Source organism: Oreochromis niloticus, linkage group LG18, assembly GCF_001858045.2.
Source record: "Oreochromis niloticus isolate F11D_XX linkage group LG18, O_niloticus_UMD_NMBU, whole genome shotgun sequence".
Lineage (NCBI taxonomy): Eukaryota > Metazoa > Chordata > Actinopteri > Cichliformes > Cichlidae > Oreochromis > Oreochromis niloticus.
The window spans coordinates 13,512,406-13,539,880 of record NC_031982.2 but is presented as its reverse complement, the minus strand read 5'-3'; the positions used below and the strand labels follow the sequence as shown (position 1 = coordinate 13,539,880).

The 27,475-nt window shown below is 43.1% G+C and overlaps 4 protein-coding genes and 1 long non-coding RNA gene across 5 annotated transcripts; 4 read left to right on the top strand and 1 right to left on the bottom strand.

Annotated features, from left to right (window-relative positions):
- Window positions 1-737: 737 nt before the first annotated feature.
- Window positions 738-2,235, top strand: LOC112842903 (fibronectin type III domain-containing protein 7-like). Its single transcript, XM_025900442.1, has 5 exons — window positions 738-920; window positions 1,212-1,472; window positions 1,744-2,004; window positions 2,103-2,173; window positions 2,230-2,235. The coding sequence occupies exons 1-5, from the start codon at window positions 797-799 to the stop codon at window positions 2,233-2,235; spliced, it is 723 nt and encodes a 240-aa protein (XP_025756227.1). The 5' UTR covers window positions 738-796.
- A 55-nt stretch (window positions 2,236-2,290) lies between these two features.
- Window positions 2,291-3,326, top strand: LOC112842790 (uncharacterized). The gene is made up of 3 exons (XR_003214817.1): window positions 2,291-2,363; window positions 2,462-2,719; window positions 3,221-3,326. It is a non-coding gene; the product is annotated as an uncharacterized LOC112842790 (long non-coding RNA).
- Window positions 3,327-3,376: 50 nt separating this feature from the next.
- LOC112842900 (fibronectin type III domain-containing protein 7-like) lies at window positions 3,377-7,065 on the top strand. The gene is made up of 7 exons (XM_025900421.1): window positions 3,377-3,487; window positions 4,261-4,518; window positions 4,614-4,877; window positions 4,975-5,235; window positions 5,314-5,571; window positions 6,220-6,480; window positions 6,570-7,065. The coding sequence occupies exons 3-7, from the start codon at window positions 4,820-4,822 to the stop codon at window positions 6,884-6,886; spliced, it is 1,155 nt and encodes a 384-aa protein (XP_025756206.1). The 5' UTR covers window positions 3,377-3,487; window positions 4,261-4,518; window positions 4,614-4,819; the 3' UTR covers window positions 6,887-7,065.
- Window positions 7,066-9,676: 2,611 nt separating this feature from the next.
- LOC106098134 (receptor-type tyrosine-protein phosphatase beta) lies at window positions 9,677-21,339 on the top strand. The gene is made up of 21 exons (XM_013270556.3): window positions 9,677-9,944; window positions 10,035-10,301; window positions 10,922-11,182; window positions 11,255-11,512; window positions 11,601-11,861; window positions 11,949-12,212; window positions 12,301-12,564; window positions 13,597-13,854; window positions 13,946-14,206; window positions 14,350-14,607; window positions 14,695-14,955; window positions 15,434-15,694; window positions 15,813-16,073; window positions 16,612-16,881; window positions 16,966-17,235; window positions 17,474-17,734; window positions 17,842-18,102; window positions 18,184-18,474; window positions 19,510-19,746; window positions 19,830-19,883; window positions 20,031-21,339. Exons 1-21 carry the CDS (start codon window positions 9,704-9,706, stop codon window positions 20,309-20,311), a joined length of 5,301 nt encoding a protein of 1,766 aa, XP_013126010.2. The 5' UTR covers window positions 9,677-9,703; the 3' UTR covers window positions 20,312-21,339.
- Window positions 20,759-27,369, bottom strand: prpf38b (pre-mRNA processing factor 38B). Its single transcript, XM_003437959.4, has 6 exons — window positions 26,940-27,369; window positions 26,406-26,474; window positions 26,027-26,178; window positions 24,956-25,016; window positions 23,455-23,690; window positions 20,759-22,020 (listed from the first exon to the last, which is right to left on the bottom strand). Exons 1-6 carry the CDS (start codon window positions 27,147-27,149, stop codon window positions 21,363-21,365), a joined length of 1,386 nt encoding a protein of 461 aa, XP_003438007.1. The 5' UTR covers window positions 27,150-27,369; the 3' UTR covers window positions 20,759-21,362.
- Between the last annotated feature and the right edge of the window lie 106 nt (window positions 27,370-27,475).

Here is a 27,475-nt window from a genome sequence, read left to right as displayed (position 1 = left end):
AGATACCACGTGTTACTTCACTGATGCGGTGTGCGCTCAGAACTACACGTACCGTGTGTATGCTGTCACCTTACAGTGTAACACCGACATCACTGAACCTGTGATTGTTCAAACCTGTGAGTAGGATTTGTTCTGTTTTTCTTACAGTGTTTGTTGTGACTTTTCTAAAATGTGATTACTGAAGCTTTTTGTGGTTGGTTGCTCTAACAACTGGTGAAGTTTAGTTATTTTTTAAACACTTTGAATTAAAGGAAAAGAATGAAATACAAAATTTTCTCCATTTTTCTCTTTAGCTCCTTGTCTCCCAACTAACTTGAGAAGGTCAGCTGGGTGTGACCCTAACAGGCTGGTCATAAACTGGGACTCTGCTGCTGGAGCTCTTTCCTATTTTGTAGAAGTAAAGGGAAACACTAAAGAAAGCTACAACTGCACAACTTCCTCCAACAGCTGTGAAATTACCAATGTGCCATGTGGTGAACACCTCAGCATGTGGATTGTTGCCTCCAATAACAATTGCTCCTCTCCCCAAGTTTTGGGAGAGGTTGCACAGACTGGTATGTATTGAGCCACTGTTTGAAATTGTCATAGTTCCCAAGATGTCACACTGCTAAACCAGGTGGCAGAGATTAGTAGACACAAATATCTTCCTCTTTTTTCAGTTCCCTGCACCCCAAACAATGTCACAGTATCAGTGGACTGCAGCCAAAACTCTGCAACATTTGATTGGATGGAAAGCAGCGGCACTATATTGTACGTCATTTTCGCTCAAGATGCACATGGCAATTCATTCAGCTACATGTCAATGGACAGCACCCGTATGATTGATGGCCTGAGATGTGGACAGAACTACACCGCCAGTGTTTTTGGCACGGATTTCATTTGCAACAGCACCACCAGTCAGGAGGTTTCTTTTATGACAGGTAGGTCAGAAGATTGATAACACTGTTGTGTTGTGTATAGACTATATACTATATATTATACCTAAAAAATTAAACCAGCGCAAAAGTGCCTTAAACTTGCAATTACTTAAAAAAACTTTAAATCACCAAAAATCAGTATTAGTCTTAAAAATGATATAATAGTTAGTCTCCAACAACGTCTCTGTGAGATCCACCCTCATTTGTTATGTTCAGTTTCATGTGCAGATTTATGATGAAGACACTTAACACCTGTTAAGTTACTGTGAACTGAAATGTCTTTCTCCTCTCCAGCACCGTGTCCTCCGACCAACATCGAGGCGTTTAGAGACTGTGATGCCAATCGTGCTGTGATAGTCTGGCAGAACCATCAGTCCACAGGCCTCTACACTGCGACTATAGCAGATCAGAGCGCCGATCAGCTAAACTGCACCAGCAACACAGTGAACAACTGTACAATAACTTCTCTGCCTTGTGGAAAGAAATACAACGTCTCGGTCACTTACAATGATGGAAACTGTCCGTCAGCCTCGAGTGTGGTCAGCATGGACTCAGGTAGTACTGCTTTAAATTAAATCTGTTCATCAGAGCACTATATGTGATCTTGCAGAAGAAATGATTACAACAAATGAAAATATCCTAGTTAAACCAGATGAGTTGAAATGGATTGAAACTTTAATAAAATATGTTAATAAATAATATCTAAAATCTGATATGAAGCAATTAATATACCGCTTTTAACCAATGTGAGTGGAGTGCCCTCACACAGTGGTATACCATTTCTATCAATTTTGAGTGGCATATGGTGTTGTCTGTCTTTTTTCAGTGCCATGTGGTCCTGAAGGAGTCAGAACACATGTGGACTGCACAACTGGTGAGTTGACAGTCTTCTGGAACATCTCCACTACTGCTGAGAACTACACCACCGTGATATCCAGAGGAACGGGCCAGCTTCTGTACTGTAATTCCACAGAGGCACGGTGCAGTACAGGAGGACTGGAGTGTGGAAGCTCCTATGCCGTGACGGTCTTTTCTGTCACTGGGAGGTGCAAAAGCCTGCCGAGCAGAGAGGTCACGGTGGACACATGTGAGACCTGCAGATTTATCATGATCATATGTAGATAGACCCACAAGGCTTTGTTAGATAAATCCTCCAAATTGTGCTTCTCATTCGTTTCCTTTCAGCGCCGTGTCCTCCCACCAACGTCACAGTGACACGCACATGTGCTCCACACCCTGTTCCTGTGTCATGGCTCGCCAGTGATGGTGCCAAATATTACACTGCTGTTGCTGTGAGCGGCGAAGGTCACAGGTCTGAGTGCACAACCAATAAAACCTCCTGTAGCCTCACTGGGCTCCACTGTGGGGAGGTTTACACAATTGGTGTTTCAGGAGCTGATGACAAGTGTACAACTCAACAGAGCCACACTGTCTCTGTGAACACAGGTAACACGACCTTGACCTAAACCACTGATGTCACTAATGGGGGTCTTATTTGGGGAATCTGGAAGCGTTACTGATGTTTTATTTCATTCCAACTCCAGAACCATGCGCTCCCTCTAAAGTGTCCAGCCAGCTGATCTGTAGTGCTAGAGCTGCTCATGTGTCCTGGGACCCCAGTCCAAATGCACTGAGCTATGCAGTGGAAGCCATAAGTGATGGGCAGACCCTCACCTGCAACAGCTCCAGCCCCAACTGCACACTGAGTAACCTGCTCTGTGGCCAAGCATATGAAATTCTTGTGACTGCCACGGATGGCACCTGTGTCAGCAACTACAGTGCCCCCTTCAGGCAAGACCAAGGTACTGACTTTGACTGGCAATTACTCCTGTCAGTCATATATGCAGATTAAATTATCTTCTATTTGGACCGGTTTTTTTATATCAGGGATTCTTATAATATTACATATATATATAATATTTCCTATAATATTGTCAGCAATAATTCTTCTTGAATGCACCCACTGGACTTGAGATTTAATTTGTAAATTAATGTTTTTCACTGATCTCTTGCAAAAAAAACTTGACCTAAAGACCTGCCTCTTTCCAGCCTCATCGCAAATTACTGGTTTAAACACTTTAGCAGTGAAGATAGAAAACTAAAACTAAACAAGGCATCACACCTTCTTCACATTCCAATCAAACTGATGAGCAGTTAGTTTTTTAACCTCTATCTCAGATCACTTATTTTCCTTGGTTTTGATGCACTCTACATATGTGGTCATGGCTTTCTTCATCGAACTCAGTACACAGTTCAGCTGAGAAAAGTCTTTGTGATTAACTCCCATGTTCTGTTTCTCTCAGTGCCATGTGCTCCAGGGAACATCAGTACAGACTTGTCCTGCAGCACCAATGACTTAACGGTCAGCTGGATCTCTTCTTCTGCATCCCTCAATTACAGTGTCACTGCTGTGCCATTAGCTGGAAATATAACTTCGGTCATCTGCCACACTAATGGTGCCAGCTGTGTTCTGAGCGGCCTTCAGTGTGGACAGACGCTTAATGTCTCAGTGGAAGCGTCCTCTGGCATCTGCAATGGACCGCACAGCCCTCCACAGACTGTTCAGACAGGTAACAATGACGGTGATTGTAAAGCTATCATTTTGTCTATCTGAAGAGCTAACGCTGGTGATTTCCTTATTGTTTTTTAAGTAGATAAAGTCCAAAATCAATTGTTTTTAGAATTGTAATATTTAGCAAGAAAGGAAAGAGATAATTCTGTACCAACTATATGACATAACAATCAACATAACTGTCGTGTAAATGTTAATTAGTACAGCATTTTACATTTCATGCCCTCACATGCTGATGGAGGTGTGGTCCCACTCCTGAAATTCAGATAAATTATCTCCAATAAATGAGTTTTTACTTTGGGTCTGCTGGGATAGGCTGTCACATGATTCCCTCAGTGCTGCACTTCTCCTATCCTAATACTGTCACTCATTAATGCTCATATATAAACAAAATGATAACACGTTATTCTTGTCTTGTTTAAAAGTCAGGGAATCATGTTTCCCTGCTTTGCTTAATGCTTGAGCTCAATAAAACAAAACCTGAGCAACTAAACCGTATGCATACTGGAAGAAAAACAGAAAGCATGCATGATATGTTAGCTTGCACCAATAATTTGTTACTTTAAACCCCCGACATGCCAACTCTGGACACAACAACGTTAATTGATGGACAAGTGCAGCCTGTATTAAACCTGACAAAAGCAATATGAACTCTGAAATTGTATTGTTGAGTGGCTTACATTTAATACACAAAATAGTTTAAGATAAGTTTTTTTTTATGCAGATACTACTTGAGCAGTTGGATTTACAGTGTGTCATATCTATTTCCAGCACCCTGCTCCCCTCAGAGCTTAGCAGCAGTGATAGACTGTGGATCAAACTCTCTGCTGGTCTCCTGGAATTCCTCTCTTGGTGCTTCCAGCTACACAGCTAAAGTTGTGGGCCCAGATGGCTTCTCTAAGACGTGCTCCTCATCAGATCTTAGTTGCTCTTTTTTCCACCTGCAGTGCGCCACTCAGTACAACATCACAGTAGCATCCGAGAACAGCCTCTGCACCAGCGCTCCCATTCAAACTACTATCACAACAGGTGTCATTTACATATATTTGTGCATTTCATGAGTTTCCCAATCATTTTTGGACTTTTGGGACACATCATGTATCATGTAATGTATGTTCCTCCAGGACCATGTGACTCCGTTAACGTGACCAGCGTCCTGCACTGTGGCTCAGACGTGGCCACGGTGTCCTGGATTGCATCTCCCGGAGCTGTGACCCACACTGTGCTCGCTCAGGATGGCACATCTCATGATTATATTTCCTGCAGGACTAACACGACTTCCTGTCAGCTGAAGCAGCTGAAGTGTGGGAAAGTTTACAACCTCACAGTCATGTCTGAGGACGCCACCTGTAACAGCACTGGAGCAAGCCAACATGTTATAATGACAGGTAGGGAAACTGCACACAGCAAAAACAAAGATGTTTTACAATCCTTAGAATCAATGAACACATTTATTAAACATGTTTCTTTTTGTCTCCTTCGCAGCTCCATGTCCTCCCACTTTCATGAATAACACTCTGATCTGTGGCACCAATTCCTCTTCTCTGTCATGGACCCCGGTGGCTGATGCTACGGGTTACACAGTTGACGCCACAGCTTCAAACGGGCACAAAGTGTCGTGTAGCTCAGCCACTGCTTCATGCACACTGACTGATCTTCAGTGTAGTGAGACCTACACGGCTACAGTGACTGCACACGGCAACGAGTGCGACAGTGCGCCTGGAACCAGCACCAGCATCACCACAGGTGAGCGTGCTTCAAATGGCACATACATGTGATCTTGCTTCATCCCCCTGCTAAACCAATGTACTGCTCTTTTTCCAGCTCCCTGTTCTCCAGTTATCATCTCTAAGCAGTATACCTGTGGCACCAACACAGCAGTGTTCAGGTGGACTGACCCTGCGGGAAGCCTCGGTTTCCTCACTCAGGTAGAAGGAGAAGGGCATCAGGATGGCTGCCACACGACAAATACCAGCTGCGTGTTTGAAAATCTCCCCTGTGGCTTGGATTTGAATGTAACAGTCCAGGCTCAGGGGGCGCAGTGCAACAGCAGCCCAAGTGTCAATGAATCCTTAGAAACAGGTAAATAACAGCCAATTATTTCTTTCAGAGAGTAAGATGAGAAGAAATCACCACTCGGCCTCATATCTGCCCCATATAATATTTTAATTTCAGGTTCAATTATTTAGCACCAAATCACAGTAACAGTTGCTTCAAGGTTATTGGTACTTGAATACTGAAGGTATTCTTCAGTGTTCAAGAGAAAACTCTATCAGGCAACCTGCTATGAACAAGCACTTTGTAACAGTGGGAAGGAAAAACTCATTTTTAACAGGAAGAAACTTCCAGCAGAACCAGGCTGAGGAAGAGGCAGACATCTACTGCAACTGGTCAGGGAGTGAGGAAAGAAAAAAGGGGGGGAAAAACAAAAGAGTTAAATTAGTTTAGCATAATTAATAAAAATAAGGGGAAATAGCCAAACAGCCAACCCTCACTAATTTCATCTATTATTAGTTTCCATTTTCTAGTGAATGTGGCTTATATCTGTTTCTACATCTTTCAAATCATTCTAAACATTAAGGGAAAATATGGCAATGACATCAATTTTCTCGTGTGTATTTTGCCTAAATGTCAACATATTCCCATCTGAACCTCATAACATGTCAGTTTGAACGTCATGTGTTTGTAACCTGATTGTTCATTGAATGTTTTTCTCTTTTCTCTCCAAAGTCGCGTGCGCCCCACAGAACGTGAGCGCTGCTCTGCTTTGTTTGAATCATTCAGCCCTGGTGACGTGGGTGGGAAGCCCCATTGCTATAGGATACAATGTGACAGCAACAGCACAGGATGGACACACCCACCACTGCTATACCAACTCTACCAGCTGTCAAGTCCTTGACATCCACTGTGGTGAAACCTATAGCATTACGGTTACACCTTACTCTCAGACATGCACAGGAAATCCAAGTGCAGCCTACAGCTTTCAAGCAGGTATTTGAAGTCATATATTGTCCATGAGGAGAGCTCTCCCTACATTTCAGAAAGACAACAGGAAACCATTTTTCTTATGTTCTCTGCAGGCCATTGCGCTCCTGGTATCATCACCGTGTCTCCAGCTTGTGAAGGCAACAGCACAGTCTCCTGGTCTCCTGTAATGGGAGCTGATATGTACATAGCAACAGCAGTGGCAGATGATGGACACACTCATACCTGCAGCTCAAACTATTTAGACTCATGCAATTTCACTGACCTCCACTGTGGGGAAACCTACGCTGTCACTGTTGTCAGTGTGGACAGGGGCTGCTGGAGCGAGCCAAGCTCAGCAGTGCAGCTCAGGACAGGTGAGAGAAAGCTGGAAGGAGCATCTCTGTGTTTTGGGGCCTGTAGGTTGATTTAGTAAAAAGTAACAACAATACTGAAACATTTGATTTGCTCACTTTCTGTATCATCCTAGCTTTGTGTCCACCCACTAACTTGACGGGTCATGTCAGCTGTGATGCCAACGCACTGACCCTCACTTGGGATCCGGTGACTGGACCTATCTGTGTCTTACAGTATGAGCAGATAGGCGGCACACTCCCTCATTCAGCCAACGTCACCTCTAACTCTTCCCATACTCTGTCTAATCTGCTGTGTGGGCAAAGGTACGCTTTCCGCATTGCAGCGCAGGATGGAAACTGCCGCAGCAGTTACAGTCCACCCATAGAAATAAGTACAGGTAATGAGTGTTTCCATAGCAACGGCAGCAAAAGTTCTTGTGGGGCATGCATAACCCATCAGCTCTCCTTTTCTTTCAGCCCCCTGTCAGCCCACAAACTTAACGGTCCAAGTGGACTGTGGGACAAACAATGGGAATTTCTCCTGGGATGAAAGCAGCAGTGCAGGTTTCTACACTGTGCAGGTGACAGGGGAGCACGGCCACGTAGCATCCTGCTCCTCTAACGACACCTCCTGCGCTGTGAAACTTCACTGTGGCCACTCGTACTCTGCGACACTGGTGGCCTCCACAGAAAGCTGCAACAGCAGCAAACACACTGACATTTATTTCAACTCGGGTAAGATAAAACACATTTAAACTACAAGAGCAAGTCTTAGACTTGATTAGATCTGGAAAAAGCATATGATCTGGTGCAAAGGGAGGAACTGTGGTCCTCTGTGAGGAAGACAGTGGCATTAGAGTATGTGATGGTGGTGCAGGAAATGTATGGCAGTAAGACACCGGTGGGGGTGGGATTATATCAGGGATCAGCTCTGAGTCTGTTGTTTGCAATGGTGAAAGTGGAAGTGGTGAAAGTCAGGCACGGTCTGCATGGACAATGATATTTGAGTCCTAACTGTGATCTGTAGTGAGAGTAGGGATCAGGGGGTGGATATATTTGACCGAGGATGTTAGTTATGGAGCTGTCAGGCATAAGTATAATTAAGTATAATTATTTATTTACTCATCCATGCTCTGCTCGGGTCAGCTGGTTGTGTTTGTGGCATTTCAAACACTTATTGCCAACATGGATACTATGGAGTGCCCTCTGGTGGACAAAATATGCACAGTAAACGCGACGTGTTTGACGAATGTTTCTCTGATCTCTTCTTTTACTTTAATTTTCATGTATTGATCATTATAAATTCTGAAAATAGCTAAGATCAGTTGATAAGCATCCCACTGATAAATGAGTCGGACTTTAAACCTGACAGTGTAATTCTTTTTTTTATTTATTTACAGAGGTTTATGAGAACAAATTAAGTTGGTGATACAAAAAATTGAGTTTTTAACATTTCATTGTATTTATTGCTCAGACTATCAAATCACCTTGGCAGCTTGTCTGTTATATGTAGAGTATAGTATCATTATGTTTTTGACGCTCCCCTGTAGCTCCCTGCCTACCAGAAGATGTTGTGGCAGAGTTGGACTGTAACACCAACATGATGAATGTGAGCTGGCCTCAGACTCCGGGCTCAGATAACTACACCGCCTGGGCCATCAGCAGCACAGATGATCACAGAGCCTCCTGCAACTCGACATCCGACTCCTGCGCCATCAGTGATCTGCAGTGTGGAAAAGTCTACGAGGTGGTTGTCACCTCCTCTTCTGTTCACTGCGAAGTCATTGCTGGCTCTGACTACAAGGTTCAGTCAGGTGGGTGCAGCTCTTTAAAATCCAAGGCATTTACCAAAACATCATTTGTTATATGGTGAATAAACCTGCCCCCCCCCCCCCCCAACCACTTTTAGCTCCATGTAAACCTGAGAACACGACTGTTGACCAAAACTGCAGCTCCACCGTCATTACAGTAAAGTGGAACCAAGGTGACACAAAACAGAATTACACTGTTAAGGCTACGTCTGCCTCAGGTGTGAACTCCACCTGTGACTCCACCCAGAGCAGCTGTTCCTTCCTGGACCTGAGCTGTGGTCAACTCTACACTTTCACAGTGATGGGACACACAAATGTTTGTATGAGCGAGTGGAGCACTCCTATAGAGAAGCTCACAGGTACACGCGCTATGTGCATCTTTCAAAAATCAGTTACATTTAGGGAAATATACTTGGTCTCTTCTTAATGACACCACAATAAGAAGATATTCATGTTTATTTGATTAATTTGAAGCTAAATGCTAACAGCACATCCATTTAGCTTGTTACTAACATCATAGACTGGCACATAGTGCAGGTGTTACTGCAAGAGACAGTCTATAAACCCATGATGTTACATTATAGCCCTGCAGATTGTATATGGATTAAATAGCATATAAACCTGTGGTTTAAAGATGAGAACTATTTTCCAGAATCTCAAACTATCACTTTAATTTTACCTCGTTTTCTATATCTGCTTCCAAGTTGTGCTTCTCTCTATTTCTAGGCCCATGCCCTCCTACCAGTGTGTCAGCTGAGCTAAATTGTACTACCTATAAAGCTCGGGTCACCTGGAGTAATACTGCAGCAAACACAGGATACATGGTCCAGGCCACGTCTGCTAACGGACACAGCTCCAACTGCAGTGACTTGGGCACATCCTGTCATCTTAACAGCCTGGTTTGTGGACAGGAATACTCTGTTGTTGTGGAAGCAGTGGACCCCGGATGTCCTGGTCCTGCCAGTGTCCCCACCACCATCACAACAGGCGAGTGTACAGTAGCTTTTAACACCGAGGGAGTTGTTTTACTTTTAAAAATTCTAACTTTTATAATGTTTCCTCCCTCCAGAGCCCTGTGTTCCTATGAATGTCAGCTTTCACTATAACGTGAGTACTGCCCAGGTGCAGTGGAGTGCAGGGAGCGGTGCCAGCTCATACTCCGTCCGAGCTGTGACAAAGCAGGGCCTCAGTTTAACCTGTAACACCATAAACACTGACTGTGTTCTGACTGGTTTACAATGCAGTCAGACCTACAGCATCACTGTGACGGCTAAAAACCAGGCCTGTGATAGTCAGATCTCTGACGCCTCCCTCCTCATGACAGGTTAGTAGTCAAATCAGGAAGGAACATGTGTACACGTATGTACATGTGTGCATTTTCATAACTAAATGTGTTTGTTTTCCCTTAATTCAGAACCCTGCCCACCCACAAACATTCAAGCCAATGTGTCTTGTGGGCAACCCACTGCGACTGTGTCCTGGCAGCAGAGTGACCTCGCTGCAGGTTATGTTGCCTACTTCGACAGCCAGCGTGGACACGACACTTTCTGTGTTGGCACAGACACGGATACAAGTTGTGTCGTCTCAGGGCTGATGTGTGGCACAGTGTACAGCGTCTGGGTCAAAGCCCTGGGACATCAGTACAACAGCTCTGACAGCATAGTGGTCCCTCTTACATCAGGTAATGAAAACCCCACACAGCGTGGCATCAAACTACTCATTACTGATCAATTCAATATTAGCTACGCTTTCTGTGTGTCCACAAGTAGTGAAGCATCTTACTGAGTGGACTCTTAATATTGAAGTTCCTCATTACCTATGGATTATTTTAATTTCAATATTATTAATATAGCCTCAAATCACAACAGCAGCCTTAAGGTACATGCTTTATACTGTGATGTAAAGACCCCACAATAATACAGAGCAAATAACAACAAGCAAATAAGACCCTATAAGTTAGCACTGTAGTGACAGTGGGAAGGAAAAACTCACTTTTAGTAGGAAGAAACCTCCGGCAGAACCAGGCTCATCGAGGGGGCGGCCATCTGCCACAACTTTGGGGGTGTGGGGAGGAAGACAGAACAATCAATAATAACTATATAAACAGATAGATTCTTTAGGTCTTTAGTGAATAATTATCTTGGATAAATTATTAGGGAAGCTACTAAGAAACTGCTGATGAAAATCTCATTAACTACCAGCTCACTCATGACTCATTCATCACTTGTTCTTTAGTAACCAAGTTTTTGTGTCCCTTGTTGTAAAGAGTTACCATACTTGATATTATTCTTGATCCCACAGGACCTTGTGAGCCAAGCAATATTGAAGTGATTTACGACTGTGGGGGCAGCTCTGCCAACATATCGTGGCAGCCCAGCGATGGAGCTGTGCTCTACATTACTGTGCTCACAGCTTCTTCAGGACACACCGCCAGCTGCACCACCAACCAAACCAGCTGTCAGCCGAAGCCTCTGCGGTGCGGAGAGGAATACAACGTCACTGTGAAGGCTGTTGGAGAGACTTGTAACAGCAGTTCTCAGATGACAGGATACCTCACCACAGGTGCTCGTTTCAGCCAAACCGTCTGTCTCATTTATATCACAGTTCAGACCTTTTAACTTGTTCTCCCTCCAGAGCCCTGCGTTCCTACAAATGTGTCCATCCACTACAACTTGAGTGCTGCCCGGGTGATGTGGAACACAGCAAGAGGTGCTGCGTCGTACTCTGTTCAGGCTGTGAGTGACCGTAACTTGACAGTCACCTGTAACACCACCAACACACACTGCTCCCTGACTGCGCTGCAGTGCAGCCGCATCTACAGCATCACTGTGATGACACAAAGCCTGGCTTGCAACAACACTGTGAGCTCTGCACCCTACCGCCTCGTGACAGGTTTGTCAACCCATCAGAAGTGATGCACAGGTTCGTCTCTGCGTTTCCAGAGTGAGCGTTTAAATGTGACTGTTTTCTCTTCATTCAGAGCCGTGTCCACCTACTAATGTTCAAGCCAGCATGTCATGCAGACAGCTTACTTCAACTGTGTCCTGGGAGCAAAGTGACCTTGCTTTGGGTTATGTTGCCTACTTGGACAACCAAAATGGCCACTACACCTCCTGTATGAGCACAAATACCTCCTGCGTGGTCTCAGGGCTGATGTGTGGTACAGTGTACAGTGTCTGGGTCAAGGCGCTAGGACAGCAGTACAACAGCTCTGACAGCTCAGTGGTCTCTCTTACATCAGGTAAAGAAACACTCAGCATATATATCTGATGTTTTTTTCCATTTGGGAGCCTTGATTTATTTATATTTTCTAACTGGGTTTCCTCAGCCCCATGCCTGCCCAGAGACATGACAGTGGAAGTCAACTGCACCTCTGACAATGCTGTCCTGGTGTCCTGGAACGGCACTTATGGCACAACTAACATTTCTCTGATGGCTGTCGTCGGTGGAAGTCTTCAAACTCTGTGCACGACTCAGCAGGAAAGCTGTAACATGACAAGTTTAAGCTGTGGGGAAACCTACAGTCTCAGTATCAACGCCAGCAACGACCAGTGCAGCCTCAGCACACAGACACTGTCTAACTTTACCACACGTGAGTGAGCTTTTACAGGTAACGTGCATGCATGGCTGCTGCTGGTTTCATTTGCTCACAATAAAACAAACATAAACATCTTCCTCAGGTCCTTGCCCTCCTCAGGGAGTAGCTGCCAACCTGCATTGCAGCTCCCGTACTGCTGTCCTATCCTGGGAAGAGAGGTCTAATGTTGAACTTTACACAGCGAGCGCCATCAAGGCGTCAGGAGGGGAAGAGAAAACATGTGACTCAGTGACCTCCACCTGTCAGTTCTCTGGTCTGGACTGTGGAGAGATGTATAACTTTACTGTTACAGCCCACAGCAGAGGCTGCTGTAGCCAACCCAGCAGCCCCGTGTTCATCCACACAGGTACTACTGAGACCAAACTGTGAAGTACAGAAAATCCCTTGTTTCAGCTACACAACAGTGGAGATTTTAACTCACTGAAACTGTTCCCATTAAAAATGTAAATATATTATATATTTTATTTTACATTTGAATATATATTTTAAATATAAAACAAGTAATGATCTTATAAAACAGCATGCATAGCAGACTAAATAATCTAGCAATATATAAAGTAGGAAAGAAGAAATAGCATTTCCTCCAAACATGTAAATCTTAAGGCATCAACAGCAGTGAAACACTCATAGAACATTTTTATGTAATATGACTCTAAAGGTTCGATTTTGATACTTAAAGTTCTTTTTAGTGTTAAAGATATTTATTATTCTAATAACGTTAAAATAAGTTTGGGAATAAAAACTGTATTTTTATGTTGTACAACCCTCTTTCCAAAGGAGGCTTACGTGTAAAAACAGAATGCAGGGGTACGCAGTCGCTTTAAATCAGACACTGAAGTGTAAAGTGAGAAATATTTATAGTTTAATCTGAGAAGTTTACTGGCAGAGTTGTTATTTTTTCATTAGTTTTTTGTCTAATTAGTTTTTATTTTTATTTCATTTTAACCTTCAAATGAGTTTCAGTTATTTTCCAGAGTGGGTTTGCTTGTTTGAGTATTTATATCTGTGTTGATCTTTTCAAACATTTAGATGGAGGACATATGTGGGAGGCAAGATTTAAAAAATTTGGCACATGTATTACAGTAAAAACACAGAATGTTTTAAAGGCAGTTGACTCACAGTCTTGACTCACAGTCTTGTGAGTCAACCAAAGTGCCTGTAAACACGTCCATCAAAGCCTCCTTGGGCAAGCTGCCATAACAGCTTTTACTAAATTAACAAAGCCTAAAACTAAGAATATTGCCTCTATATTTGTAATGTTTTTTGTCTAAAGTCTAACTTTTATTTTGTTTTAGTTAACTAAATCTAGTGTAGTTTTTATCAACTATGATAGCACTGTAAAAGATAAAGATCTGAACTGTTTTCTCTCTTTTTTCAGAGCCGTGTCCACCTATGAATATTTCTGCTGAGGTGCTCTGTGAGTCCGATGAGGTGAAGATCTCCTGGCAAGAGGCGAGTGGTGCTGAGAGTTTCTTAGTTACAGTGAGCGGCAGCGACGGATTAGTGAAGACTCACAACACGACCCAAACGCTGCTGAGAGCCTCTTTGCCTTGTGGACAGCACTTTAATGTCACTGTTCGAGGACAGGGCGGCGCGTGTAATGGCGTCCCCAGCAGTCCCACCTTCTTCAAAACTGGTGGGAATTTTTCTACATCATATGCAAAATATTTTTAACTCTATTTTAACGTTTATGTTTTAAATATTTTTTGTTTCATTTGGGGCCGCAGCTCCATGTATACCGAGGGGTTTAGTGACCGACGCAGAGTGTGGGTTTGACGTAGGCTCTGTCAGCTGGCAGCCAACTGATGGAGCTGAATCATACATTGCTGTAGCCACTGGCCTTGACGGCCACGCTCACCGCTGCGTAAGCAATACCACCTCCTGCACCTGGAGCGACCTGCACTGTGGGGAGGAGTACAGTGTTGTAGTGAGAGCAAAGAGCAACAACTGCACCAGTCTGCCGAGCAACAGCTCAATCATCCACATGGGTACGATACTGACGAATGAAAACAAAGTGAAAAGAAGTCAGAATACATCATCTCATGTCTGTAACTGTTCAGCAGTTTCTACAGTTTTTCTTAGAAATTTGCACGAGTAAAAGAGACATTATCAGATCATTGTTTCTTTCCAGACCCCTGTGCTCCCCAGAATTTGTCTGCCACTGTGAACTGTGATATGAAAGTGGTGCCTCTGAGCTGGGATGCCAGCAATGGGGCAAAGATGTACACGGTTTCCGCTGAGGCGGGAAACAAGTCAGTCAGTCTCAACACTAACATGACCACAGCCAGCTTCACTGGATTTACCTGCGGACAAAACTACAGCATCAAAATCACACCTCACAGTCGGCACTGTCCTGGAAACTCGAGCGCTTCAGTCTCTGTGCTGACCTGTGCGTACTGTTCAGATACACGGTTTTGACCAACCACACATAATGGCGAAGTTAGATCTAATCTGAGTTTATATGTCTTTATTCCAGGGCCATGCAAACCCATGGGAGTCTCTGCCAGCCAGGACTGTCTTACTAGTATTGCTGTGGTAACCTGGCAACCTAGTAATGGGTCAGATGTCTACACGGCCACCATGCAAACTGACACCGGCGTGTCAGAAATGTGCATGTCAGACACTAATCAGTGCAGCTTCCCTGGCCTGATGTGTGGACACAACTTCTCTGTGTCAGTCACAGCTTCCAACCAGCAGTGTAACGTCACCTCCGGTCCAGCCACAAGTCTGCAATCAGGTGAGGATTACATGGCTACTAGAGCAGGAAACACAGGTTTTCATTGCTATTATTTAAAGTTCATTTTTTAATTGTTTTCATTTTATTTAAAATATTTTCTTTTCTGTTAGAATTTAAAGGTGAGGAAAGCGACATGTTTTTGTGGTCACTGGGCAAACAAACCTTTCCGACTATTACAACAGGAAGTGAACTAGACTCCCATTTTCCTCTGCTGGTCTCCAAGCGTCTAGTCAGTGCTGGGAGGCTGTCCAATAATAGGAAGCCTGAACAAGGATAAAGTGTTATAACGTCTAGTTATGGTGTGAGGGGAGGGATACAAGCTTTATTATTTCTACAGTGTGTGCTTTTAAATATGTAAAGTCAGCATAGCTGAGGTGTTGTGTAGCAGTAGTAATCATTTTGCTGTCTGAGGTTTTTGCTTATGATGCTCTCCACACTGAGTGACTGACCCTTTTTGTTGTGTCTGCTTTATCTTCAGTACCTTGTCTTCCCACTGACGTCTCAGTGGTGATGGATTGTGCCAACAACACTGCTGTTGTGTCCTGGGCTGCCAGTCAGGGTGCTGTAAAGTACTCAGTCATGGCCCACAGTGCCCATGTTAATAATGACAGCTGTCAGACATCTGGCCTTAGCTGTAACCTCAACAACCTCACCTGTGGCAGCCTCTACACCGTTCAAGTTGTAGCTATGGGTGACAGCTGCTCTAGCGTCCCCAGCTGGCCTCTGAAATTCAACTCAAGTAAGAAAAACAACACCAGTGACTAAAGCGCTTTTAAGATATGAATTTTGTGCAGGCGATCAAACGTTTGCAATTTAAAGCTTTCAGCTGTGTATTCAAACTGTTGTCATGTTTTCAGTCCCCTGCCCGCCTCAGAACGTGAGCGCCCAGGTCAGCTGTTCGTCAAACACTCTGACAGTTTCTTGGGACGCCATCGGAGATGCTGACCACTTCTTGGTTTCGCTAGCTGCTGAGAATGGCGAAAGCGAGTTATGCAACACCACAAACACTGTATGTTTCAGCAGCAATGCAACATGTGGAAAAACCTTCACTGTCCAGGTGACCTCTGTCAGAGAACACTGTCGCAGCGTGCACAGTCAGACCCAGAGCATCCAGTCAGGTTAGACAACTTCAATTCAGTTTTATTTCTAAAGCACCAAATGACAATAGTCACCTAAAGGCACTTTATATTCTAAGATAAAACCGTACAATTATGCAGAGAAAATCCCAACAATCAACCCTCCTGTGAGCAAGCACTTGGCCATAGTGGGAAGGAAAAACACCCACAGCAGCTTAGGTCTAATAACTAAGGGAGGATTCAGGGCCACCTGATCCAGTCCTAACTATATGCTTTACCAGAAAGGAAAGTTTTAAGCCTAATATTAAACAGACAGGGTGTCTGTCTCCTAAATCCAAGCTAGAAGCTGAAGGCTCTGCCTCTCATTCTACTTCTAAATACTCTAAGAACCTGCAGTCTGAGAGCGAAGTGCTGCATGGAACTATAAAGTGTTTAAAATAAGATGGGGCCTAATTAGTCAAGATCTTATATATGAGAAGGATTTTAAATTCAAGCTTCAAAGAAAAAAAACACATGACAAACTACTCTGGCTTGCATGGATCCTTCCAACCAATCACCAAATCAACTTTATGTGTTTTAGCTCCCTGTCAGCCCCAGGGGATCAATGGCAGCGTCGACTGTGTGACCAACTCTGCCTGGATATCGTGGCTTGATGCTCCCGGGGCGGACAGCTACACTGTGTCGGGTGTAGCTGTAGGTCGAAATGACTACAGAGCAAACTGCACCACCTCCACCAACACGACGTGTGAGATGAAAGACCTGGCTTGTGGTGTGCTTTACAACTTCAGCGTATCGGCCAAAAACAGCGAGTGTGAGAGTCAACCCAGTGCCCCCATCAGTTTGGAAACAGGTACTTCAGTAAGAGCTGTGTTTGTCATTTCAATTAATTACTCATGACGCAGTATGAACCTATTAACATCTGCTTCGTCCTCAGCCCCCTGCTCCCTCTCTGCTATCACTGCTGTCCCCCAGTGTCACAACTCCTCCATCCTTGTTGTGTGGGATCTCATGGAGGCTAGCAAGAGAAACACTGTGTACACTGCTACAGCAGAAGCCAGTGATTACACGTTGTTGACCTGCAATAACACCGGCACCAGCTGCTCCCTCCAGGAAGCACAGTGTGGCCTTCATTACACCATCATCGTAGCTGCTTCATCGGACACCTGCAGCAGTATGAGAAGTCCTCCCTCCAGAGTTAGCATGGGTACGTCTTCATGTTTGTTTTCTGTCAACAAGTGCATCAAGATTGGAAGTTCTAAGTTAACAGATATGCAGCTTATCTTAGCTTAAAGACCGGAAGTAGACTCCACCAAAGTGTTTTAGTAATACAGCCAAAATCATGGCCTAAATACAGCAGATACAGATAATTAAAAGCTACTAAAACTAAATAACTAAAACCCCATCACCTGGCCTTTGTGTATCTATATTGTCTTTTTCCACAGAGCCCTGTCCACCCACAGACGTGAGGGTGAACGCTGCCTGTGAGCATCACAGGGCGGTGGTGTCCTGGACTCCATCTCCGGTTGCTGAAACCTACCACGTTGTCGCTGAGGCTGCAGATGGACACACCCATACCTGCAACACTAGCTCCACAAACTGCAGCTTATCAGAGCTCCACTGTGATGAGCAGTACACCGTCTTTGTGACAGCTGGCCATGAGAACTGCTCCAGCAAAGCCAGCCAGAATATAACACTGAACACAGGTATTTGTTTTCAGACTTGTATGATATTAGTACCAAAAATGACTGAAAAATATAACTAATATTAGCACTCGAAGACTTACGACATCTTAATTGCTCCTTTTATCCAGGTCCTTGCCAGCCAACTGGACTCTCAGTTACGTACCAGTGTAGCAATCAGTCCGCGATGCTGACATGGACTCCCAGTGGACCAGCTAAAGACTACTACGGCTGTGCTCAGGCTGGAAATGGAGACATGCTTTACTGTCACAGCACAAACCCCAGCTGTGTTATCAACCGCCTCGACTGTGGAACTGTTTACAATTTCTCTGTCCAGGCCTCAGACGGGACATGCAACAGCTCCTTCAGTGATCCCGTGCAGATTGAAGCAGGTAAAAGAGGAGCTTCATACTCGTCAAACCCTGAGTAACTTTTCACATTACTCTTACTGACTCCTCCTCCTTCTCTCTTAGTTCCCTGTCCTCCTGCTATTGCTGAGGTGCAGCTGTTCCCAGTGCAGGAGGAGATCCAGGTGATGCGTTTCAGCTGGACACAGATTACCTGTGGCGACACCGAGTACATGCTGACTTTGACAGGAAGTCTGCTGGGAGACAGCCAGGCCCTGTTCGAGCTTTCTTCCTATTGGACAAATGTGACATACTTTGAGTTTCCTCTCCCCTGCAGTTCAAATTACAGCGCCACGATGAAGAGTAGGAACGCTGCAGGCATGAGCGACACATCCATGCCTGTTTATGGAACAACAGGTAGATTACACCTCAGATTTGAGCTGTTGTTCAGACACAATTTCTTTAGTTTAGGCTTCAGGTTAACTGCAATTACACAGGTGCTTCATCTGTCCTCACAAAATCTGGTGTAACTAGTTACACTGAGATGTTCTTGTAGCTAATGAAAGACATCACAGAGATTCACAGAGGCAGGGGACATTTCTTTACAGTGTACCCATCCTCTCGTGCATGCTTCCACCAACAGTGAGTTCACTGTACTCAAATGGCCTCCACAGTAAACAGATGTCAATCCAATAGAGCAGGTCTGGGATGTGGTGGAATGAGAGATTGTCATCATGGATGGGTTCGCTGATAAATCTGCAGCCACTGTGCGATGCTGTCATGTCACTATGATACAAACATTTCTGAGGAATGTTTCCAGCACCTTGTTGAATCTGTGCCATGAATTAAGGCAGCTCTGAAGGCAACAACAAGGGGTCCAACCCAGTACTAACAAGGTGTACTTTAAAAAGTGTCCAATTAGTATAAATGACAGGAAGCTTTCTATCTTTTTTGGAAAGAATATCGTTTTTAAATTCTGATAAAAATGCCTCAATCAGGACATCCTCAGATATGGAGAACTGTGTGGGTGTACGGGCAGGGAGGAGGAAAACCTGTGGCTTTAGACTGACCCTGAGATCCATCACAATACTTTTTATTTTAAATGAACAATCATTTACAGAAGTCAACCTCTCTAAACACTACTAAATGTAACAAACATGGCAAAAGTAGCCTGCTAATAAAATTTTGGTTTTATTCATCTGCTGTGGGATTTCAGGCTTCACAGAAGTGAAGTTTTGTGGGCTATTTAAAGGGACAGTTCATTTAAATGATAAACGCTGACTTTATAGTGGATGCTGACAGGTGTCAAATACGGACATCATTGCTCTCCAAAGCACACAGCGATGGCTTTTGCATTTATGGTCTGATGTGTTTGTGTATATGTATTTCTTTCTTTCTTTCTTTAGATAAAACAATTAATGAACTTATTTAAATCCCATTTTTCTCTCTCAGCTCCTTGTCCACCATCAGGTGTGGTGTACACCGGAAACAGCTCCTTCGCCACAGTTTCGTGGAACGCCTCAGTGTTTGCCGTCAACTACACGGTGTATGACAACAGCATAATGCCAAAGGTCCAGCTGTGCAGCACTGCACGGCTGTCCTGCTCTCTGTCCAACATCGCTTCCAGTGATCTGGAGATCACCGCCAGCAACGCCGCTGGAGAAAGCGAAGCAACAAATGTCACAAAAAGTACGGTTCAGTAGCCTCGTGGTGACAATTAAGACACGTTTAAAAACAACTAATTAAGATCTAAACTGATCTTCTGTCTTTAGTGGTGACGCACGCACGCAGGAGAAGAGATCTCCAAGAACAGATGTCACTGAATGGTGAGTTTGTTGGATTTTATTCTATTTAGTTTTGATTTTAGAGCTTTATAAGAATTAACTTCCACGTCTACCAGCTTCATCACACTCTGAAGTTTCAGGTCCTCCTGGACTTTGTTGAGAACTCTTTTTTTTCCCCCCCTTTGTCAGGAAGCATCTCAGCTCCCGTGTTGGATGTCACACACACAACATCAACAGTCATTTCCATCACGTGGTCTAAGGTGGAGGGTGCGTCCTTTTACAGCCTGCTGGTTATAAAGCAAAGCAGGTCCCACGAGCACCAGCAGCTGACGGTGTACGGGGAGAGCGTCATGCTCACTGATATGAGACCAAACGCCACCTACTGCATCTCTGTGCTGGCCATTTACGGAGACGCTAGTGGGCCAGAGTCTGAGCCCATATGTGTGCAGACAGACAGCGGGCTTCCATAGTAAACAGAAAAGGCACTTCTGAGGCCTCCACACCTCTCCCTTTTTTTAAAATCCAGTCAACTCTTAGATGCCAAATCGTTAACACACAAGCACATTAGATTGTGGGAATTAATGTGGGTTGCTCTGCTCATGTACCATGAGCTGCATTCAGCATTAGCCTCACCACTGATAATGAAGTAGTTGTCTTTAAAATAAAAGGCTCAGTCCTCCAGTTCATTCTTATATTAAAAACTCTTTATAAAAGATGGGTTTATGTCTACTGCTGGTTGAAGTTGCATGTTCCTCCTGTGTTTTTAATTATCATTTTGTAAATTATCATCATTAATAAATGTGTATTTAACATGCAAATAATTTTCAGACTACATTCTAATAAAATAATGAAAATATTTTCTTTCAGCTTCTTTGTGTGTACCCGAGTGTGTGCGAGTTGTACAAACGACACGTTGCTTTTTTTCTTTAAAGTGTTTTATTAGAAAACAAAATGCAACAGAGCAATAACCGAAACACAACACAAGCAGGGCTCAAGTGTGTTTTGTAAAAATTACCCTTTGCGGACCGCATTTGAGAGGATTAAAACGCTCTCAGGACGTCTACACGTGATCACAGACAGAACTGTTCTGCTTTAGCTGAGCCACACGGCCTTTACGTTAGGTGCTGAACTTCAACCATTCAAGTGTAATCTACATGGCGATAGTATGGTGCTGAAGGCATCCGGCCCAGCAGCAAGTCCAACTCTGTCCGTGTGCAGCGTGTAGACAGCCTTAGAAGTTATGTACAAATCCCCATCTTTCTGGGACAACAAAACAAAACAGAAAATAGAAAATTAAAATGCCTTTTTTTCCACTTTCCAGAATTCAAGTGAAGACTAACGATGGTCTAATGGGGAGTGAAATAGCAGAAAAACATAAAGCAACATTACATCGGCCATAGACAACAAATCCAAATGTCCGATGTGCAACTGTTCCTTCTTTTTAGCACAAGTGACAGAGCAGACAGCCGAATATAGAAAAAGAGGAGGAAAAACACAAGTAATATTGCTGCGAGGCGACATTTACTCGATGCTCGGACTCCTTCTATGTCTACTATGGTCATTGCTGGACTCTCGCTGATGGTGGCTCCTCTCTTTGCTGCGACTACGTTTGTGAGAGCGCTGTTCTCCATCTCTCTCCCTGTCCCTCTCCCTGCTGTGGCTGCGCTCCCTTTTCCTGCTCTTCTCCTCTGCCCCACTTTTGTGTCTCCTCTCTCTGCTTCGACTCCGGCTGGACCTTTTGGCCTTCCTCTCATCCCTGTGTCTTTCCCTATCGTCCTTGTGCCTGCGGTCATCAGTCTCTCCCCTGCTCTTCTTATCCCTGGACCTCTCCCTCTCAGTGCCTCTGTCTTTATGGTGATCCCTGTCCTTCCTCTTGCTCCTGTCATCTCCGCCGTCCCTTTCCTTCTCCTTGCGCTCGCTCCTACGGTCCCGGCTACCGCTGTGACTTCTCTTGCGCTCTCTGTTTCTGTCCGCGCTACGGGAGCGTCGCCTTTCCCTGTCCCCTCGGTCCCCCCTCTCCCTGTCTCGGTCCCTGCCTTCCCTCTCCTTCCTCTGCCGGTCACGCTCTCTCTCCAGCTCTCGATCAAAGCTGGGCCCGTGGCGCTCTCTCTCGCGATGGTGGCTCCTGCTCCTTGACCGTTTGGGCGACCTACGGGGGCTCGGTGTCCGCCTGGGTGTCCTGGAAAGAGCGACAGAATCATCTTAGAACAATTTACTTCAAAAACAAAACCACACGAGCACAATTCCACACTCCTACGTTTGAACATTTAACTGACACACAACTTTTTTTTAAAAGACTGTGGTATTTTTAGTCATGGCTGAGTTCAGATATTCGAAACTGCAGTACAGATATACAGATGAGGATGTTTTATATGCAGACACTGCACTTATTTATAGTGCAGTGTCTGTTTCCATGGGCATGTCAGCATTAGCAAAGGTTGATGTCACTGACAGTAGTGGTTTATGAGTAAACAAAGTTATCTGAGATGGTGGCATCATTATGGGGTGACAGAGGAGACCACCCCATTTCCCAGTAGACATATTTTGCTTGGACCCCAGCAAAATACCCTCCACATATACATATTCTTAAGATTTCAACACTATGACCTATTCTAATTTTATTGTGGATATCTGATTCTTTTTTTTTTTGCAACATGGATTCTTTTAAAACTTCAAATGTTACTATTTGCTTTGGATTTTCTACACTAAGGTCACCAAAGGATGGATGTGGAGGATGCTGTCTAAGCTTTATCTCCATCTCCCACACAACACACACTGTTCTGGCAAGTCAGACACACACAAGGAGAGACTAATGAAATCTAAATGCTCCACTAAATATCAAAGGAGCTCCTTCAGTCCTGTGGCAGTTCAGTTATATAATCCCTCTTTCTTCTAAATCCGCAATTTATTTATTTTTATTCTGATGTATTAAATTTGAGACAGTGTTACAAAACAACTGTTCCTCACCGCCTTTACATTATTATTAGAATTCTAATGATTTCTCATTCAGTGCACATAAATGAGAAAGTTTGACAGAATGATGTGGATATCTGATGTGTGCATTCAGACTACAAATATTATACCATGGACATCTTTAATACCCATCTCTTGGTTTTTTCATGACCTAATAATGTCCCTTTATTGTTGATTATGCACATGCATGACTTGTCTATAAAAAGTTAAAGGTAAGAGACTGTTCTACCTGTTTAACAGAGGTTTGCGCGTTTTTCTGTTACTTTTAGCCATTTAATTAACAAACATGTGTCTCGTGTATTTACAGCTTATATAACATTTCATGATCAAAGTCCTTGTGGAAAGCAAAAACCTGTTTTGTGAACATTACAATTTTTATATGTAGTTAACTTTGACAATTTATACTGTTAAAATACTTTTCTTAATAACTGGCATTAAAGAGAGAAATAATAAGATAGACCTTTTCTTTAGTTACAAAAAAATAACCTAAGGGCCAGAAAAATAAGTTAACATGAAAACAAGTCAACAGCTCACGCACTGCAGGACTCAAATTTGTCCTATTTATTGCTCCATGAAAGCTATAACCTGTCGAGAAGTCTACAGCTCAGCAGAAACACTCAGTTTGAATCACTGCTGTTACCTGGAGCGCCGGCGTTCCCCTTGCCTTCCCGACTCTGCAAATCCGTCCTCGTCCTCTTGCGTCTCCTTCTGAGGTACCTTCCGTGGCCTTGCCTTTATTTGCTGGTCAATAACTTTTTGCACAGGCACTGGGATACGGGGGAAGAGTGTGGAAAACCACTCCAGTTTGGTCAGGAAGGAGCGCAGCATCTCTCCAATGGTCATCACACAACCACCTCCTGCTTTTACATCAAGCTCCTAAAACCAAACGGTGGGGAAAAAAGCAACAAAAAGAAGAAAAAAAACTCAGTTAGCACACAAGTTTAGGATGTTGACAAATATATATTTTTTCCAATCTTGCCTCACATCAAAAAGCAATTTGTGATGACCAAGCACTGAACCTTCACCTCTGTTCATCTAGCTTAATCTCTCATCAAAGAGCAAAAAAAAAAACAATCAAATGTGCCTGGCCTTACTTATTAATAGTGGAAACACAGCTCTGAATATCTTAAAAGTCTGGTCTCACCTAACCTGTCTGTTATTTCCTGGTGTCTGTATTTACAGAGTGAGCTTTAATTATGCAGCAAAAGTCACTACATTTATACAGCGCAATGCCCATCCTTCACATCCTTGTTTCAAACAGCATCTTCAAAAAAGTGGTAATGTTTAACTCTTCAGGCCAAATATGAAGGAAAGAAAGAGTGAAACATTAAGGCACACTGTCATTGTGCTAAAGGGAAAAAAGAGAAAGAAGCTTTAGCTTCCTTCTTCAATCTCCCAAAAGCATAATGAACGCTCAAAGAGAATAAAAATTGCCCACAGTGTAAGCACAGATTGGAGCAGGTAGGTAAGTGCACACCATTTGAATAGTTATCAATTTTATATGGTAGAGAACAGCCGCTTTGCACTCACGCAAACCAACAGTGCTGAGATACAATATCCAATTCACCTGCTGCACAATGGGCATCTAAAGAAAAAAACAGGGGAATTAACCAGTTGGGTAGGATTTCAGAATTATTCAATTCAAATATAATGCAAAAGAACATCAGAGGAGGCCTGGTTGCACAGCCTGGGATAAAATTAGATTTCACCTAAATATGAAAATAATTAACGTAAGCAAATATTTTACATGTATTAAATAACACAGTGTTTATTTCGTGCCAATGTTCCAATTGCTATTTATCCCAAATGTAGTTTTGTGCAACAAGTCCTTACAAAAGCTTGTCAGAAAACAGAGGGCATGCCTTAAAATTACAGTGACTAAAAGATTTACTCGGCATCACGTGTGGTACTTACCCCGATAAAAATCAGCAGCAGAGCAGTGAGCAAAAGTAACCTAGCTACTCAGGTTTAGAGGACAAAAACTGGGGACAATTAAGCCAAATGAAGGCAAAGGTGAAAAATCAGCTAGGAGCATCACAAGGGGGTGGGTGGGGGAGTACAGCTTTTTATGAGTGATGTTCGACTGTGCATTTCAAGGAGAAGGAGAAAGAAACATGAAATTATTACCCGAGGTGACATACCTCCTCATCATCCAGGAAGCCGTCATACCATTCAAACAAATCTGTTGGGGGCTGAGTGTATCTGAGGCAGGAAAGGGAGCACAAGCACAGATGTTTATTGTTTTGAGCTAATCTTTTACAGGAGCAACATGCTTTACACATTTGAGGTAATTATTTAAACAAAACATTCCCTAGTCATATTACTTCACTAACTTATTTTAAAATTTAATTAAGATTTTAATTACTAATGCTCATGATGGTCTAAAACAAAACAAAACACACAAACAAAAATTTGCATCACTCCATCTAAAACCATCACAGCCATTCATCTTTTTTATTAATGGTTTATAAACCCACTTCCAGCATGTTTTGTATACTTGTGAACATGAAAATCTCAAAAACTGTTACAGCTAAAAGCATTAAATTTTCACAAATAAATTGTGACTACATGGAAATATATCTGAATAATGTCCAGCTTAACTATGAGAAAAATTCAAGGATTGTCTATATTTGAGCAAGCGCTAATAAATCAATAAATTGGTTGGTTGGTTGGTAATTTTTATTTCAACATGTGAACAATATACAGGTACATTTAGAAAAGAAAATAAGAGAGAGAGAAAAAAAAAATATATATATACACACTATACAAAATACATACAAAAACACCCCCAAAGAACATTCTGATTAATTTACATGTTGAAAGGGAGTGGGAAGAAGTAAACACTTATTTAATCCCACCCCTGTTGCCATAAATTATCAGTTAATTTTTGAATATTATATACTTGTAGATCACAATAATGCAAAAGAAAACCTTTAGAATACTCCATAACATCAAATTCTTAGAATGTATTCTCATTTTTAGGACTCTTGTTATTACAAGTTGTATCAAAAAATTATTGGAATATTGTTATTCTAATTATAATTTAAGGAGCTGGGGCAGTTGTTTGGCTTGAAACCACAGCTGTAATGTCTACATGTCAACTTTAATCTCAAAATGAGCTGTATTTTTTTATGTGGTCCCAATACTCAGTCATACTCATCGGTCCTCTGAAACAAGAAAAAACTTGTAGAGAGTTTAGTTATAACACATACCTTATATACATGAAACCAAGGGCTCTGATGTACGGAGAGTCTGTGTGTGTAATCAGGCCCATGAGCTGTTTGCGAGTCAGCTTGAGAGTAAACAGTTTGTATAGAAGACAGAAAGCAGTAGAAACAATCCCACCCGTGCCTACTCCGCGTACCTAGCGAAAGAATAAAGGTTTAAATGAAAACTTTAAATTGCAACATTGCCACAAAACTATTAAACTCAACAGCAGAAGTATAGTAAATTAATGGTGCACAACTGATTTCACCAGTTTGCAAATCATGTTAAGTGATTTTATCAAGCTGCCCTGAAACATCCTTCATCCTGGCACAAAAAAAAAAAGGGAAAGGTGGGGAGTACAAAAAGCACGTACTTCTCACTTACCCCTCCGCACATTCCAGTCTGGCCTGCAGTCTTTCTGCTTCCTTTTTCCCAGGGCTCAATGTGAGTCACCTGCAGGAACACAGACAAACACAAACCGCTTAAACATACACACACACACACACCAATCAACTCCATTACGCTTCAAGGCATTATCAAAACAACGACAGAGATTTACCGACTGCTCAACTTTCCTTATATTTCTTTAACATATGCCCAATCAACGGGTGTCAAACTCAAGTGAAGTAGTTCTAACGTTAACGACGGAAGGAAATTAAGGTCACTTTAATTGATATGATAATGTGAATGTTAATAATATCCTTAACAGTAATTCAAAATTATACGCATACTGTGCAGTACAACATGAAAACACCAGCGTCCCTCGCCTGCATCGGGAGTTATATAAACCTTGCCCTCCCCGCAGCGCTTATTACTTGACGACAGTTGTAGACTGCTACAACCCCGCTAGCTAAACTGGACGTGGTTACCTAACCTAGCATGCGGGTTAGCATCAACAAATGTTATTGTTATTCTTACCTTGAAATAGATTTCGTCCACAACTTCATGGTAGGTCTTTAGTTCATAAAGCTGTACTTTGAAATACGGCGAGGACAGCACGTTGGTAAGAATCATTGGGTTAAGGTTCATAGTCTTTTCGTTGCCCCACAGGGGCAGTACGTTCCCATGTTTTCCAGATGTAGGCTTGCTAACGGCCTGCGCTGGTAGCTGGTTTCCGACGGTAGCCATGTTAGCTGAATCCACCACCGCTATGTTTTCTTTAATTTTTGCGTATATCCGGCTACAGATCCATCAACATTAGGTGGTAAATTGTCGACCGTTAACAAATTCGCCCGTTTAATCCTTGATGAAATGTAATTAAATTGATGATAATAACTTCCCGCCGTCGCGGTAGCTGAAGTACTGCGAGGTGGAACCGGAACTGTGACGTTTGTGGTGCACTGCTGCCGTCCTGCGACGTTGATACGTCAGCGCGTTTAATTTTTAAAATAAAAGCATGCAAGCTCGCATTAATGGCTCAAGTTATATTTGACAGATAAAACAAATACATTTTT